The 17,860-nt window shown below is 33.5% G+C and overlaps 1 protein-coding gene across 1 annotated transcript in view; it reads left to right on the top strand.

Annotated features, from left to right (window-relative positions):
- Positions 1-17,860, top strand: part of LOC132548219 (leucine zipper putative tumor suppressor 2 homolog) — a 69,772-nt gene that overhangs the window by 30,899 nt on the left and 21,013 nt on the right. The window contains exon 2 of the mRNA XM_060212044.1: positions 1,975-2,644. Within this exon, the coding sequence (XP_060068027.1) occupies positions 1,991-2,644 (654 nt within the window). The 5' untranslated portion in view covers positions 1,975-1,990. The remainder of the gene's footprint in view (positions 1-1,974; positions 2,645-17,860) is intronic.

Here is a 17,860-nt window from a genome sequence, read left to right as displayed (position 1 = left end):
GGATTCTTTTGTGTGTAATGTGTTAATGTTACCTATTCTGGATACTCTGATGTAGACAATCTTAGGAAACACACTTAATTACTTTGGATCAGGCGATAAAACTTTTCAGTGGAAGTTATTGATGCTGAAATGATTTCTTGCATTTTGTTGTTCACATTTCCTTTTTTTAAATTCCTAGAGACAGTGCAGACAGTTTAACAGTTAAGATTATTTTTTTTTTAACTGGAAGCATTTGTGAATAATGACATCCAGTTGAGGTTTTTTGTGGATTACAGTTTCACAAAAGGGTAGTGGAAATGCATGTATATTGTTATCAAGTGTATCGATATCTCGTGCAAAAATCTCGCCTCTGGAAAGTCAGCTCTATCTGTTAGTGAAGACGATGATGTGTTACCTGTAAAATTTACACCTACCCACACCTGTGTGTGTCAGAAATACAGGTATGTAGTTTGTCTGTCATACAGATATTTGGTTATAAATGAGTGATTCAAGCCTATTTCTGTAATACATTAGAAGTATCAGTAGATATTTATATGAGCCACGAGAAGTAACTGTACATATATCTAGTAAGAAATACTAAGGATTTGGTGATGCGTACATTATGTAGGACCAGTTGACACATACCATCAGATCATTTCCTGAACTCAGGCAGGTGTTTTCACTAAGGCAAGTTTTAATATTTCTTGAAAATGTCTGTCTCTATATTTCATTTATATATTCATATGTTCCATTTGTAGAAATGTTGAAATATTTCATAATTTGAATCTATTGACAATAGGTGAGGTGACAGCCTCACGGGTTTTACTGTTCAAGGGATGCTGGTTTCAAGATTTGACTGGGGCATCAACAATTACTATACAAAATTGATTGATGGGACAGTATATGGTAGGGTTTATTCTTGAACATCCAACAGTTATGAATTTGAAATGAGGTCATTATAATCTTATTTACTTAAGATATATATTTAAATACAGTTCCAGTTCTTGGTGCAATATTTGTAGAACATAAACAATATTAATGATTGTGATACGCTTTAATGATATGATTTCAGAAGTGAAAATTTCTCACTTTATTTTCTTGAAAACAATATACATGTTTGTTTAAAAGGTTACGTATCTTTATATCTAAGGAATGATATTGGCAATTTTGTTTCATGGACAGTTCACTACATATAATCTCATGTCATTTATTAGGTCATCAATGCCACACCAGACCAGGAACCAGGGGGACTATAATTTTGCATTGTATCTGTCAGTCCTTCTGTTCTTCCTTTCATCCTTCTATCCATCTCTTTTCTATCTTGTTCGGACTCTCTCTCCTATACTTCCTGTCACTAGAACTTTATAATTGTTTATTCACCTTAGAGAGGTGAATTGTTGTATATCAGAAGAAGGCCAATTACCTACATTTCACCTTTAAACTTACATCAAAATAAAAGTTTGTCCAAGCTCTAATCTCTCACACAACTCGTCAGAATGACTTCATACCTTCATAGCTCACTAGAGTTGGTGAAGCAATGTGTCATGCATCAAACGTAGGTCACTCTGACCTACATTTTGACCTTTGACTTACTTTCAAGAAGGTTTGTTTTCCATGTGATTCTACATTCTGTGTGGGACAACCGAGTTGTTCTGTTCCTTTCCAGTCAAACATGAAAATCTACTTTTGTTTTTTAACTTCCTTCATAATAATGATTAATAAATGACTATTGATATATATAAAAACTGTTTATTTATCACATTGATTACGTACTAGGATGGAGATTTGATGTTGTTTCCAAATTGTATTATAGAGCACTGATTATTCCTGGTCGATTATAAAATATTTGTCTTGCATTATGTGAAATACATGTTTTTCATCTTGGCAGGCAACTTATAATTAACATAATTGATGAGTTTTTATGCCAACATCATCAAAAAGTCAGTGGTTGTGATTTTTGTGTTTTTAGATGAAGCCTTATTTTGTGTGTTTCAGACATGGTATAACAGACATGGCTAGTCGCACCAACTCCACTTCAGACCTGGTGTTCACAGATGGGGAGCTGTCACCACGGTTACAACAACTCTACTCTCCAATGTCAAACTTCTCTATGCAGTCGCAGGAAATACTCAATTCTGTGTTTGACTCGGAGTATAGTACTCCCAGTAATCAGTACGATGATTATTCACACATTCAGTATACTCCTAATCGCAAGTTATCTGCCCCTGTTGCCCCGGACCCCCCACTGAGGACTTCAAGTGTGTCATCATTTATGTCAGATTATACACACAGGTCCTACTCGACAAGCCATGGTAACGGGCATGGCAGTCATAGCAACAGTGGCCATGGAAATAGTCGTGGAAATAATCATAGCAATGGACACAGTAATGGTGGCAGTGTCACACAGTATTACAAGGGCAATCAACAGAATCAGCATCTACATCCTCCATCTCGACGGAAAACATGGACACCTTCTGGATTAAAAGTCGGCATGACAGGAAACCTTAATAATAGTAACAGCACTAGCAATGTGAGAAACTGTCATAGCAATGATTTGCTGGAAAATAACTATGATAGTATTGTAAATGGTCAAGTCCGAATGCAGGGGGATGATTCAGAGATAGCTCCACCCAGATTGGCACCAGTCAGTGGCATACTTCCCAGGGTAAGTGTCACTGAATGTTGCTATGTGAAAAAACCTGTAAACCTGCAGTAGACGTTAATTTTGTTCACTCATTAATACTGTAATTCTAACAAAAGTATGAATTTTTGTTACTATTACAAAAGTATGACTTAATGTTACTATTACAAAGTGAATTTTTGTTACTATTACAAAAGTATGACTTAATGTTACTATTACAAAGCATGAATTTTTGTTACTATAACAAAAGATGAATTAATGTTACTATTACAAAAGTATAAATTAATGATTCATCTGTCAGACATGTCACATCTTGTCTGCAATTGATCATTTTAATAATTTTTTGATTGTTTTATTCCTTAACATCAAAGATAAAACTTGATGGACACATCAAGTTAAAGCTTCTCAACCCCCCTCCTCCCCACCTTAAAAACACAGAAAAATTACACAAAATTTATGAACACATCCTGGAATATCAATAGAAATCTTATATAGATTTCATTATTGTATGATAATTGATAATTATGCAGGTGAGATCATTTATAATCTATCTGGATTTTCATGTCATTGAAGAAACATTTTGTACATATACCTTGTTATGACTTAGTTGATCATTTATTTGATGAAAGGATACTGTCAAACTGGAAAGTCTGTCATTCTACAATTAACTGCAATGTTAATCGTCTTATCGAGTTGTGCAGGTGAAAGTAAGGTCAAATTTGACAGGATTACCATATCTTGAAGCCAATCAATTAATTCAGGTATGGGACAGTATTGATACCAACATTTCACATCATTGATTCAGGGTCTTATTTCCTCATAGCATTAAGTAAAGCTGGGAGACATATTGATCACAAGATTCATTTCGGATCGCTTCTAATTGCCTATCAGCGTCACCAACTGATTCAGGCTAGATTTCACAGATTTTCACCATTTACATCCATTTACATTTCACACAAAAGACATGTGCTGTGTGTGGAATTTTTTACACATGAACAATGCTGGATGGATTGATTTGTGGCAGCTGATGGGTTGATATTGATTTTGGCGTGTGTGAGTTGGGGTCTGCTTATCGAGCAGTTGTGATAGCCTCCAACACAAGACATTTTAATATTGTTCAATTTATGTTGTGGCCAGTTTTTATGTCCAGGACGTTTTCTGCTTTAGAGGTATATATGTAAGTGACAGGAGCTTTGTCATGACCTTGAATGTTCGGGTAAGTGTAAATGTTACCTATACTGACCAGTCCTGCTGTAGACAAACTTTTCTTTAACCCAGAAGAGTATAAATTAGGGACAGTTGATAAATTCATGTCATTTCAATTGAATGTTAGCAGATTTTTACTGTGGAGAAAAAATGACTCAGAGTCTCCTTTTCAGACTGTGATATCTTTTCCCAGAAATTTGAATGCTGTCTGGAAGATATAAAACTTTATTTTGTAAAATGTGTTAATGAACGTCAAAATGTTTTCTCAACAAAGGACTAAGTTGTAGGAAATAGTTTAAAATAATAAAATGAAAAGACAGAAATAAAAAACAGATTTGGATTTAATTTCAATTCTAATAACTTATTTAAACTGACATGAAGACATACGTAATACTAAAATATTCAATTGATTCAAGATAAATTTGGAGATTTACATATGTAATATATTATCTGTTCTGTGCTCGTCTAAACTTCAGTTTCGTACCTGGCATAACCAACCTGATTAATGTGGAATGTGGGCTTTTGATGTAGTTGTCTGAGTAAATATACCATCAATAGCATGAAAGTCGGCCATTTTTATCATAATTTAATCATATTCAGGTGTTCAAACCATTCTGACTTATCTTAAGTGGTAATTATCTGAGGTGTGGTAATCTGGTAGCTTGTATAGAAGACTGTTTTTAATACAGCCGTGTCGATGGATCAAATTCTGCAAACAATATCTATGTTATTTCTTCAAAGCTTGGCATGTGATCCTCGTAAAATCGTTTTTGTCCTGATTTCTGAGTTACCTGGGGGCTTTATGAAGATGAATGCTGTTAGTTAGTAGTACATGTTTGCGTTTAACAGTTTATTCATTTATTGTTAAGTTGTTTGAAGATGTGCACTTTCTAACCCTGCATAGGTAATCAGAATTTTGCCAGTGCACTGTATACTGGTATGTCATCAAGCTGTTTATATTCATTTCTGTTCACAAATATTTCAAATACTTTGATGTTGCATAGGTATCCTGTATAAATATTTTTGTTGTAAACACTAGAATAGTCAATGATGCATAAAGGGAGGTAATTTGTCCAACCAGCCTTTTTCTTCATAATTTCTTTATTTTTGTTTGAATGCTTATCAGTAGAAATTTGTTCTGATGAAAGTATGTAGAATTGTGATAAATTCATAAACATTCCGGTTTTAGATCATGATTTGTGATAAAACAGCAAAATTTGTAAATCTATATATCTGGTATTAATTATTGGCATTCTAAATATTTACCTGGAGTTTGTAAAAGTAGAATAACCAATGCTGGTTTAAAGAGATAAATTTCATTTGTTACTGTATTTATCCTGAAGAAAAGAATGGGAGGCAAATATGCTGACTTGCAGTTTGGGGTGTGCTTATTGCAGATGAACCAAATAGTACTACTGAAATGCATATTATGGGAGAAGTTCTGTTCACATTTTGGGCCAAGAAGTATAAAGTTGAATATTAATACTTCAACAGATTAAGTTAGCTTAGCCCGACCATGGTGGATTTTGAATGTTCGTGTTTTGATATCAGTCGCAACAGCTTGGATGTTGAATAAGAATCAATCCCATGTTAGCTAGCTTTTCATTGTCATCGAAATTTGACCTAGCTACATATTAATTGACTGATGTTTATCCATTCAAGTTTGGTCAATATGAACATCGTCTAATCTACTTTTGCAAATCATTTGATTGTGGAGTATTTTATATGACATTGATAACTTGAAAAACTAGTAATTGAAATAAATGACTTAGGATGATGATGGGGCAGAATTCTCTGAAAGTTTATGATATATGTGTTCAATGCTATACAGTATTTAGTATATACCCTATCAGTGTCGACTGTGACACCTTGTGAATAGGTGAGTAAGGCCCAAAGACCCATTGTCGACGTCCCTTTTGGACCTAATGGAGCGTAAGACCTAACTCACTCCACCTACAAAACAACCACAACTATTTACCTGTAGGGTGTCGGGCCTGTTCTATCATAGTCGTCTTGTCCATATCTAACATTTCATTTGTACTTTATCTATGAAAAAATGTCACCTTTTTTTGTATTATTCCAAATAATGAGATTTGAATAGACGACATTAACGCATCATAAAAAACAGATTTTCTTTTTTTTTTATATAGAAATACTCCACTTTCTACGGTTCATTCACATTGTCTATGATATTGAAGAATTTTTCTTGTCATGTGTCGCTATTTTTAGTTAGAGACATACACTGTAATAAAGGATGCTTGCTGTCTTCTATCACCTGTATACACTATTTTCTGAAAAGAGAGGAATATATTTCATAATTGGTAACTGATCCACAGCATATAAGATTATTATGAATAGCAGGGTGAATGTGCTTATATCTTCAAGGGAGCTAACTCCTTGAAAACACAAAATGTTTGTCATTGACTAAAAAGTCTAATTCTAAAATGATGAATGGTGACAAGAGTATTTCTATGATAAGGCATGTAATAGCTCTATATGCTCTATATGCAAAATATATTATATAGAATACAACATCGTCCAAACAATGATTAAAAAGTTGACAAATCTTTGAGGTACAGATTGCATTGACTCTGTTGTGGTAGATAGTTCAGGTGATGCCCAAGGAATTACATAGCATTAATGGTCAGTATGAAAATTACAGGGGTATAAACATTTCACAGAGTGTAATGACAAGATTTTGGTTGGTTGGTTTTCGTGGTGGTCAGTGGGTGTGTCAGGAGTTATCTGTATTGAATTTGACAGGTGAACTCCTTTCAGGTTGACTTGTTATCACGTCTAGTCTATTCCCATCATGTCATCAGGGGGTAATACCTATAAATAAAACCCAGCAGGTTTCTCAAGACTTCAGAAGAAATTTTAACTGTTTTCTATCATATGTAACTAAAAACGTAGGGGCTCTCCAGAATTAGTGTTTTCCTTGCCTTCTAATTAAGGTGACTGAAAAATCAGAAATGACCTGTTGTCCCATAGCAAAACTAGGAGTTAGGAACTTTTTATTTGTTGGATTGTAGAATCTTTTTCTGTGGGAGGAATAAGGAGGAGTTTTCATGTATCTAGCATCGTTTCATCACATTCTTTCTATAAGGTGACAAACTTTTGCTCTGACTATGGAAATGTGTATCTGAGACTAGATTATGACCGGAGTTGACTATTGCCCATAAGGTTATATCTATTAAACAAACCCACCTTTCACCACGGCAACCAAACTTTCTCATCAACTTATTATTGTTTTTATGAAAACTTTGTATGATTACACCAGAAACTACCAATCTAGTTAATGCTGAAACAGTCACAGTACCAAATATCTGTTTTATCAGAATGTTTTACCCAGTAAATACAAACATTTATGTACTAACAAAAATTATTAAGTTATTTTTACCCCGTGTTATCAACAGAATCATGCATGACCTTGACACTAGCTTTGTTTGACAATGGTAAACATTGTGGTAGTTTTTACTGTCCACACTGTATCCGGTCTCTAGATACTAAAACCTGCCGCTGATAAGAGGCTAGCTCTCAAAAATATTTACTGTTGACCCTGATTGATCACATCTCAGATTCAAACAACTTTATAGTGCTCTACACTTCACTTTATTGAACACATAGTAGCTGTGTATTTGTAATCTTAACATGAGTTATCTCCCTTCTGAATGGTATTGCTTGGACGAGTAGCAGCCAATAATTGATGTGCTTTGTCCTTAAAAAAATGAGGAAAAAAGGCAAATCTGTGAACTTAATTCCAGACCTAATAATTATTAACACTGCTAAGCCAGGACTGCTTTTTTTATTGGTTTTGCATTGAGTTAAGAGAATGGAGTACATTTCTTCTTCAGAGTTCATTAACCCTAATTAAAGACATATTCCTTGAACAATATTGTTTCCCCTATAACCTACAGTTACAGTATATGTTTTTAGATTACCATCAGAGTGCTATGTTGCTCATACACTGTTACAGAAGTGAACAGGTGATGTTACAGTTGTTAGCTTACTGCATACTAACCCATTCTGTGGTTTTGTTGAAAATTTATATTTTTGTTTTTTTTCATATTGTTGAAAATCCTTCCAATTCAATTTGCATCAATACTACATCATTTAAAAAAAATCAATGATTAGTTGAGATCCTATTTATATTTTTTAAAGAAAACTTGGTATGTTAATAAAGCATTTTGTCATCTTTACAATTAATAAACTTTCTCATAATATAGAAATCAATTCTTAGATACTTAGAATAAGAAGATATTTAAACGTTATAATGATATTGATATAAAATTGTTTCCGAACAAACTAAAAATATTTCCTTGAAATAGAAATTCCAATTATTTCCTTGATGAGTTGACAAGTTTGAAGGTGATAAAATGAAGCCTTGTACCAATGGTAACCAGGATATACCTCTCGTGTGGTGATGTAACCCAGATTGTTATAGGAAGTGACATTAGGTGGTCTAGGTCTCACTGGACCACATGCGGTCCCACTCTGCTAATTGGTGATGTATGATATGGGAAGGTGCTGCAACTAAATTGGCATCCTGGGTTTGTTTTGGCAAAGAGATCTATGTACAATCATCGCAGATGTTTGTTTGTTCTGATCAACCCTACTTTGAATTATGCCTCTCCTGTCTTCAAAATGTTTGGCAGAAAACATGCTGTTCCTTAGATTGAGACTCCTGTATAGTCCTGTCGGTCCATTGTCAGTTATATTGAAGAATCTGATGTAGTTACTCTGCTGTTACTGTTATAAACAGGTTCAGAATGATTGGAATGTAGAAAAAAATAAAGTATTTTGATTCTTGTGTCCTAAAACATTTTATTCCAATTTTTTTTATCTGAATATAAATAAACAGAATAAGATAGATGGGAAACTAATAAAGGTTGAATTCATTTCTTTAATTCAATGAAACACCAGTGTATGATAACAGTTTGATTTTAAATCCGCTGGTAGGTATTTAGATATATATATAGTTGATTTATAGCTTGTTGGTTGGTTATCACACTTCCAATAGCTTGTCAGTGTCATGGTAAGCTCCCAATACTTAACTGATATCAGAAGTTTTCATTATATGAACCTTCATAGCTTAATATTGTCCAATAGATTCACATATATTCTTCATTGAAAATATCTGTTTCTGTGATTTTTTTCTCAGGTGGAAGTCATTTCATTGTCAGATTGCAAGTAATATTTTCAAAATTATAAGTGAAAAAAAGTTTGGCTCATTGCCGAGTTCGTGAGGTTTACAGATGTGAGGTTTGTTAGGGGGATCCAATCAGTAGAATGATGATAGCCATAGACAGTTAGATGAGGGAGAGGAATGGCTTCTGAATTTACTGTAAATGTCTGAAAATTGTGATCAGTATAAAAATTGTCTGCATCCTTGTTTTAGAAAGTTATTACCCATCCAAAATGCCACTAGCAAGTTTAATACCAAGATCCAATTGTATATTTCCAGAATTTTTATCACAGAATAAGAATTGTAGATTTATGAAAACTATAATCAAATATACTTACATTGAATTATATACCCAAATATCCTGCAACACTTAGAATCACAATGTTTGGCTGGGAGTTAACATGTCAGTTTAAACAGACAACAGCATAATACATGACATATATATACATTACTTACTCTTTTTCTAACAAATTTAACTGAGTTATCCAGTAGCTTTAAAAGGAAAATACAGACTTCAAACATTCTCTCACATTTACCGTAGTACCATAGGATGGTGATGGTATCCTGATGACAAACTCATGATGAGGGTTGATAAAGAGGCTTGGATTGGAGTGTAAATGTTTGATAGAGAGAGCAGACAGAAATATAAGGACAATGAATGATACAATATTTACTATTGTGATATCTAAAATATCTGAGCTTGTTTCGAAGTATGTAGCCGTGATAGTCTTTCAAAAAGTTTGTCTATATGTGGTTCTATTAGTTTGAAAATAGGTGTTAATGAGGGTTTATAGGTGAGGCTGTATCATACAGTAGGTCAGTAGTCTGTCATATTTTAAAAGTTAACAAAGTTATAATGTTTCCTTCAAACATTGAATAAATAGATTGAAGAAGGAATGGTTGAAGAAAGGAAAATGATGATTATGAGTCAGGTAAATTTTCATCAAGTTTATAAATCTGAAGGATGCACTTAAATGCTATATTATAGTTGTACCCATTCTGAAGAGTGGATTAGTCATCAGTTGTATGCATTGTCAAAATAGCAGTATGTTATATTTGCTTTGATTGTTGATTGTATGCATTGTCAAAATAGCAGTATGTTATATTTGCTTTGATTGTTGATTTCATTAGATGTTAAACATAATGATTACAGAGTTTGGCAGTAACAAATCATGAGCTGTTAAAGATCCCCCCTCTCCCCCACCCCCCCCCACCCCCCCAAAAAAAAATCTCCTAGATTTAGCATAGCATCAGGATGTTGAGTAACAGACAATAGTGTTGGTATCCGAAATGCATTAATATAGAGATTTATGAGATAACAGGGCATCTGGTTTATATCTTCATGTAAAGTATTACAAAGAACAAGGCGAGACGTTAAAATGAATACAGGTCATGACCTGTGTAATATAATGAGTGTCTGGTTTGAATTTATGACAATACATGTTCAAAAACTTGCCAAAGTATCTATTTCATGTAGGCTTATAGCTGCAACATAGAAAATCATTCTGACCAGGATAAAGCTGTGGAGATGTTTTACATCCATATCTATATCACTCTACACTGATTTTGTCCCCATATGTTCATGATAATTTTGTATATCCATGCATTCGCCAAACATTACGGTAGGTGGTGTTATTTCACACTTTAATACTTCCTCACAAATTATCATGCTGGTTTACATATGATTGTGATATTTATGTTTTACAATGATTTAAAAGAATATCAGTGATTAAGAATTTAGGTATGTAGCTTTTAAGTGTTGACTCAGAAAGGTTTTAGTGGTGTGTGTATTTATAAGTTTTAAAAGATTCTACATGAAGAAGTATGCTCTTCTCTGAGTATTCGGCAGATTGGTCTACGAATCTCTTCTGGATAGGTGTAATTTAACAGAAGTATATACAAATTGGTGCCAGAGAATCACAAATGTATGTACCAATTTGTTATCATACTGATTTCAAAAACTGTTTTACTGCAATCCATGTTATTAGTGTGAACCCTAGTCATGCTTTTAATGACATCAGTTGGTTTCTCAGCTGCATGCTAAAATCATCTGTAAGTCTGTGCAGTGTACGAGCAATTCACTTGTTCAGATCCCTATTATAGTAGTTAAGGGTTGAACTTCGAAGTCGTTTTATTCATCAGCATTTTGTAGTAAATGTCTGAACAATGTGTGTAAAATAGTAATACTTAATTCTTCATCATTTCTGAGTATCATGTCGTACTTTCCTACTCAGTTGCCAATGCAGCATTATCATATGAATATTCAAATATACTTGAGAATAATGCAAAAACAATTTCAGACATTTGATTTATGCATTTTAGTTGAATTATGTCTTACATGTCATTTATGTTGGTGGCATCCTATTAGTTGAAAATATATACCATATAGATATTTATCCCCTAATAAGCCTCCAAGGGGCCCAGTTGAATAAACTTATTGCTTGACAAAGACCTAGCATTTGTTCATCATTTTGTTGAACAATAGAAGATATGGAAGTGCTTCGTACCAGGCATGGGGTTATATTGCTTGATAAAGTAAAAAAAAAATAAGGCAATGATTGTAAACCAAGTAAGTTGCTCATGCCTGACAAGACACAATAAGAGCTTGAAACCCTTGGATTTGAAAGTCTGCTCCATCATTAAACATGCTGCTTGTTAGCTACAGCTACAGAGTAGATGGTACCTGATATCATATTGCTTTGTAATGCTAGAGAAGTTATTGATTCTGAAAAATAAAAAAAGCCACAAGGAATCTTGAATTTGATATTATATGATAAATCATTAAATAATTGTTTGTAATGAAGCCAAGCCTCAAGCATCTATGACTTTGAAGCTTGCTGTGATAAATAGATGTTTACTGCTTGTTGTGGCAGCTATCCAAGTAAAACATTCAGGCACACAAGATGGGATAAAGTTCTCAAGAGGATAATCAAGGTTCCCAAGATGCTTGTTTGACAGGCAGTATATATTGTTTACTATATATACCTTGTAGTAAGTATCAAGTCTGATGTTGTCACTTACATTACCATGGCAATGTTGATGTTGAAGAGAAACCAGATGTGACTATGTACAACGATACTCTGGTCAGCCATTCTTTGAGTTTTTTCCCACAAGAGCTAGGATAATTAATGATTTTGTAATTAGATAATTGTACAAGTAAAATTATTTGGATACAATTGACGGATCATTAACCTGATTCATAGCTGTGAAGTAATCATAATTATTGTTATTGTATACTTGTGTTACCATTGACTATAGTTGGGGGTCACTAAATCCTTTATAAATGTCTTTCTTGAATTTCTTTGAAAACTTTATACGATCTTCATAATTACACCTTAAAAAACATTTGCCATTATGCCCAGTGTCTAATAAAGTTATTTGATGCATCATCAAAAGTATGGGGCTGTGAGCTCAGTAGGTTAAAATATTGACCTTATGTTACCTCTTGTGAAGATCTGAGATTTGTGCTTCCATGCTCCCTAAACCCATTGCAGTTTGCATCTCTCAAGAAAGCTGAGAAATGGACTTTTCAGTGCCAACATGGCTGTGGTTCCATGTTCCCTTAACCCATTGCAGTGTGCATCTCTCAAGAAAACTGAGAAACGGGCTTTTCAGTGCCAACATGGCTGTGGTTCCATGTTCCCTTAACCCATTGCAGTTTGCATCTCTCAAGAAAACTGAGAAACGGGCTTGTCAATGCTGACATGGCCGTGTTCTTTGGTAAGACATCTTTCCCTGTATGTTGTTCACCAGGTATTACTATATACTGTTATTAGTGTCCTATTACAAGAGGTTGCACTTACTCTATGCATATAATTTTGGTTTCTAGTTTATGAGATTATAAATGTCCCACATTACACCAATTTTGTATGCACCCAGACTGCTCAGTATGTTGTAAGTGGTATTAATGGGATATTTCTCTGTCACATATATAAACTGTTGTATAGTGTTTCACATTGACTCCGAAGATTCAACTCAAGAAATATCTGATCTCCCTACAAAGAAAATCACTCAGTGGAAAAAGTGAAATATGAAGTCACCACCTGATAATTATAGTGTTTAACTTTATGGACAATACGCACTTCAACAAAAAAAGATTCACCCATGCCTTAATTTAACAGTTAATTCACTGTCAGTGGTTAAGAAATTCAAATTCTCATCTAATGGTGCATGAAATGGAATTTTACTGTGTCATCTTCAAATTGAGTGTAAAATAAGCCAATATCAAATGCGTATTTTAATCTATGAAATTATCAAATAGATTTTTTTATATGAAATTTTATATTTAGGAGAAATGTTCACTTGAGTGCGACATAATGATAACCAACCTACACCATTATTCTTGAATACCCTTTCTTCAATACTTAACTTAAGAGATTTTCAATATTTATGAAAGTGCAACATTTGAAATTTTGGTACAAAATTTTGCATTTCATTGAAATCTGAATGTCATGTCACAATAGATCCAGCGAGAGTGCAGCACTAGATTATGTTTTTTCCTAAGCCATAGATCTTATAAATTTGTTGTGATTTTGGGTTCTGGTAACTAGCGTTTGACTTCATGTGTTTGACTTTTTGTATAATTCATATATAATAGGTTTAATCGAGGGTTTTGTAAAGTTCAGACTTTTAAATCAGGGTTGGTAGAAATTTAATCTGATGTTGATAAAATCAAGTGGTGGCTAGATGAATGATAACCAGCTTGACATTTGGCAATCTTTTATCATCGGAAGTGTCATATTATTTTTTATTCAATTGATTGCACGTTTATGGGGTTAATTTCTAACTCAGTGTTTACATGTCATTTCAAATCAATTCAAATCATTGAAAAGCGACACCTTAGAAAATAATGATGATAAAATTATTCTTACACGTAACCATATTATTTGCATGCAATTTTTACCTGTAATATTTGATACCATTTGATATGGGCTTATTTTGCATAATGTATCCTTTGTATTCACAATGATACATCTGATCTTGATGGCTTTGTCACAACAGCTATTGAACACACTGTGATATCAATGCATAGATAATTTGTGTTTACACAAAGGTCACCAAAAGATTTTTTATCGGAAATCTTTGAATTAAAAATTTACACTGCAGTGACATTTTTACAGACCGTCTTGACACGAGTACAATACTATCTGAGCCTGGGGTCGAATATACAGAATCATGTCCGCATTATTTAAGTTAGTGTTGACCAGTTCAGGAGTGTATATTTCGGGTAAATAAGTGTAGAACAGATCAGGACTTGGCAATCTCCTGTTTTATTACTGATGTAATGCTCTGCCACCCAACCCATTCTTGCATATTTCATTTCTAAATGTCTTAAAATCAGGAACTTTACTTGGACCATGAGCAGTGCACTTTTCTTTTTTGTCTTTTCCACTAACAAAGATATACGTATCACCTTGTCTTTTGCATGATATTATCAGCTAGTACCAATGTCAGTCCATTGTGATCTGACATGGCTTGCTTTTCTTGTAGCAGCTCAGATATGCCATTTGGTATAGAGCTTCTATTTAATGCAAAATGTCACTAATTCAAACATCATGAAGAAGAGTTCCAATTTTAAGGATTCTTTTCTCTACTGCAGTAGATATATTTATTTCCAGGTATAGTATGGTATTGTGAAGCATGGTGAAATAAACCAGTGCCAAGTTACCATAATGATGAAGTCAACCACGGTTCACTTTACCATGGGCTTCACTTTATCATTCTACCTCTGGCCCTTTCAGCTATCATTTTGAAAATAAACTGACAATTGTGTGATCCACTCTTGTGTTTTTCCTTTTCTATTATCAAAAACTTAAATTAAGGACGCCTTTATTTCTGTAAAATGCACTGGAATTACCACAATTTATTTGCCTCACTTTTTCTTGTTGACCGTCATATCTTACCTTAGTTGTATACTTTATCCCTGTAAAAGTGAAAGCTTTTTGGAGTGTAGATTTTATCAAAAAAGGGAGTTTGATTTTTACACTGGACGTTGATTTGTCATCAAAATTAAGTGAATGAGATACTTTTTACTATTATATATACAATGGTGCATAGTCAACAGAGATATCTCATGGCTTCTTCAGCTGTTTCTTCAGGGATCCATGTCTGTGTGTGATGACAGTAAATGGTAAAAGCTGGGGTTTTGTTGATGGATATGTGGGCCAGGTCATGAGACCATCACATTCTTCAGTCTGTGTAGACAAGAAGCTTGTCATATGTGATTTCGTAATAACTGTACAGTAAATTAATGTCTTATTATTTCAAAATGAAAAAGTTCTGCGTGTGGGATTTATAATACTGTTAAATTACTGGTCCAATAGTGCTTTCAACCTGGAATGGAATTCTTTATGAGTAGAAAACTATGTCAGCTAGCTTACCCATCAGTGAATGAAATAGACACCATTCCTTTTTTTGTTTAATTTGACACACATTCTGACCGAATGCTAGTGTGGTGAGGGATACCTGTCAAAAATTATAAACCTTTTTCCTGTTTGGCTAGTGTCACCTGCTAACAAAACCCCTTTAAATCTTAGAAGGAAAAGGTGTGCAATTTAGGAGGGAATTCTTTGTAAAATCTCAAGTAACACCCTGTTTTGTAGTGGCCCCTTGTTCCCTAGAGGGTTACATAAACTCTTGACACCCTATTTTTTCCAGAGTATAATATCCACACTGGCCCTTTAGATGAAGGGATATTCTTGGGAGCAAAGAAACAGAATCCCTATGCAACACGCCACAACAAGATTAAAATGGTAGATTAAGAAGTTATAACAATAAATTCCATTACAGATCTTGGTATTTACAAAGTGTTTGGGCACAATGACAGGATATTGATAGCATTAGATAAGATTGTAAGTCTTGTTTTTGTACAAGATTATGGGGTTATTCATGCGTTATTAATGATCCCGTCCGGGAAAATCAGGACTTTATATTTAAGCACCGATAGGTCAGGCAAATATTTTAGGAGGTTTTTAAGTTATTTTCACTAAATGCAAAGAAGAAAAATTTTTCAAAATGTAACTGGGAGTCAATTTTTGTTTCAAAGTTTGAACATATTAAAGCCGCCAGTTGTAGTAGAGTCATTGTAGAAACACTTTCAGTTGTCATTATGTGTTTTCTGTACTTCTTTTCACTTCTGTATGATAGTTTCAGTATGTATTGATGCATTATGAAAATCAATTTTATATGTACTGTTAAGTTACAGCACCTTATATTAATCACATTTTTTTTACCTGGATGAATGTCAGAACATAAAATAGGTGTCTTGATAAGACCTGATTTGTTGATTGTATGGCCTCTAGCAAGATTAAGTATCACACTGCTGAGATTGTGAAAATTACAATATGGAAAAATAAAAAAATCAGCAGAATTTTATATTTCGATTCCTCCTCTTTGGTTTTATCATAATGGCTTCCTAATTCAGTTGTTATATATCATAGTTTATTGGAGCATTCCAACTTTAAGTTTAGTGTACATAGAGCTTAAGGTCATAGGTTTGAATCCAGTTTGGAGTTATATTTCAGTCTGGCTTTCCCTGTCTTGTGCCATTTTTCTGATTTAGATGATTAATAAAGATAAATGAGATGACTAACACTTAGTTGATTCAGCTTGATTGACACGATTTGATAATTGTTTTTGGGAAAAGAAAACAATTTCATTGATAAATGTACATCTTCATGTATGTGATTTATCTCTTGTGATGTTGCTGATTGACCATCAATTATATGTGACTGCAAAGTATGATATAATGTTTATACAGGATTATTGTAAAGAAAATCGGTTGAAAGTCTTTCTGGTGATGAATCAATGTCAGATAATTATAAAAAAAATTACATGGTAAGATTGTGTATGACTTGTCCAAATATGGAATTTTTAATGAATGGCCACCACGAGAACCTATTACAATGAGTTATTAAAAAATGAATGAAGTTTTGACGTGATTTACAGATGTGTCAACATTGTTAATTACCAGTTAATTACAGGAATCTTTAGAAATTTCACAAGGACAACTGCACACAAAGCAATTATCCTGATTCCAATTTCCGTTTCTTTCATTTTAAGTTTGGGTTTAGTTGTAGACAGTGTTATGTCAATTTTTCCAGTCTTGTATGTTGCAGGTCGGCAGATTTCATTCTGTTTGAAAGAATATCTGCCATGTCAATATTATGACTGGGTGTTGAATGGTCCAGGATGTTTGTAGAAGTATAGTATTTATTTGTATGGTATTGTTACCTGATAACTTACAGGTAGATTAAGAATGAATGGAAAAAAGTTAAATAAAGGGATTTTTAAAGCTGAAATGAAAATAAGGAAATGAAATGTTAGAAGAAGGTCTGCAAGATCAATTCGTCTTATTGTTGTGTTTTGTCAATACGTTTCTAATCTCTGATATATAGAGATTCATCCGGATTATATAGCGTGACAATTCATTTTAGAAAAAAAACAATTCATTGAACAGAATAGTCTTTTATGAGCAATTAGCATATATTTTGAAAAAGGCCAGATCTGGTAGCAGCAAGGCACAATAGTGACCATAATTACCTGGTAGTACTGGCGCAGGTGAAAATTTAAACCAAAGATCGTATCATTATAATCAAATTCTCCAGTCGATCCCCTTTTGACGTAGTACAAGTTGAAGTCTAGACATAACTGTAAGAACATTTTCTGACAGATAAGTGCGATAAAAATTTCCATTTATTTTCTTTTAAATTGTTTTTTTTTAATTTTTTTTTTAAAAATTAAAAAAAGTAAAAGAAAATCTCTTCGCCATAAGATGAATTACCAAGGGAACAATTGTCACTTAACAGGAAGTACGTGCACTTAAATCATTGTCAATTCATCTGTGCTTA

Source organism: Ylistrum balloti, unplaced genomic scaffold (assembly GCF_031769215.1).
Source record: "Ylistrum balloti isolate Yb309-2 unplaced genomic scaffold, AGI_CSIRO_Ybal_v1 Utg369616, whole genome shotgun sequence".
Classification (NCBI taxonomy): Eukaryota; Metazoa; Mollusca; class Bivalvia; order Pectinida; family Pectinidae; genus Ylistrum; species Ylistrum balloti.
This window is presented reverse-complemented; position numbering and strand designations above follow the sequence as displayed.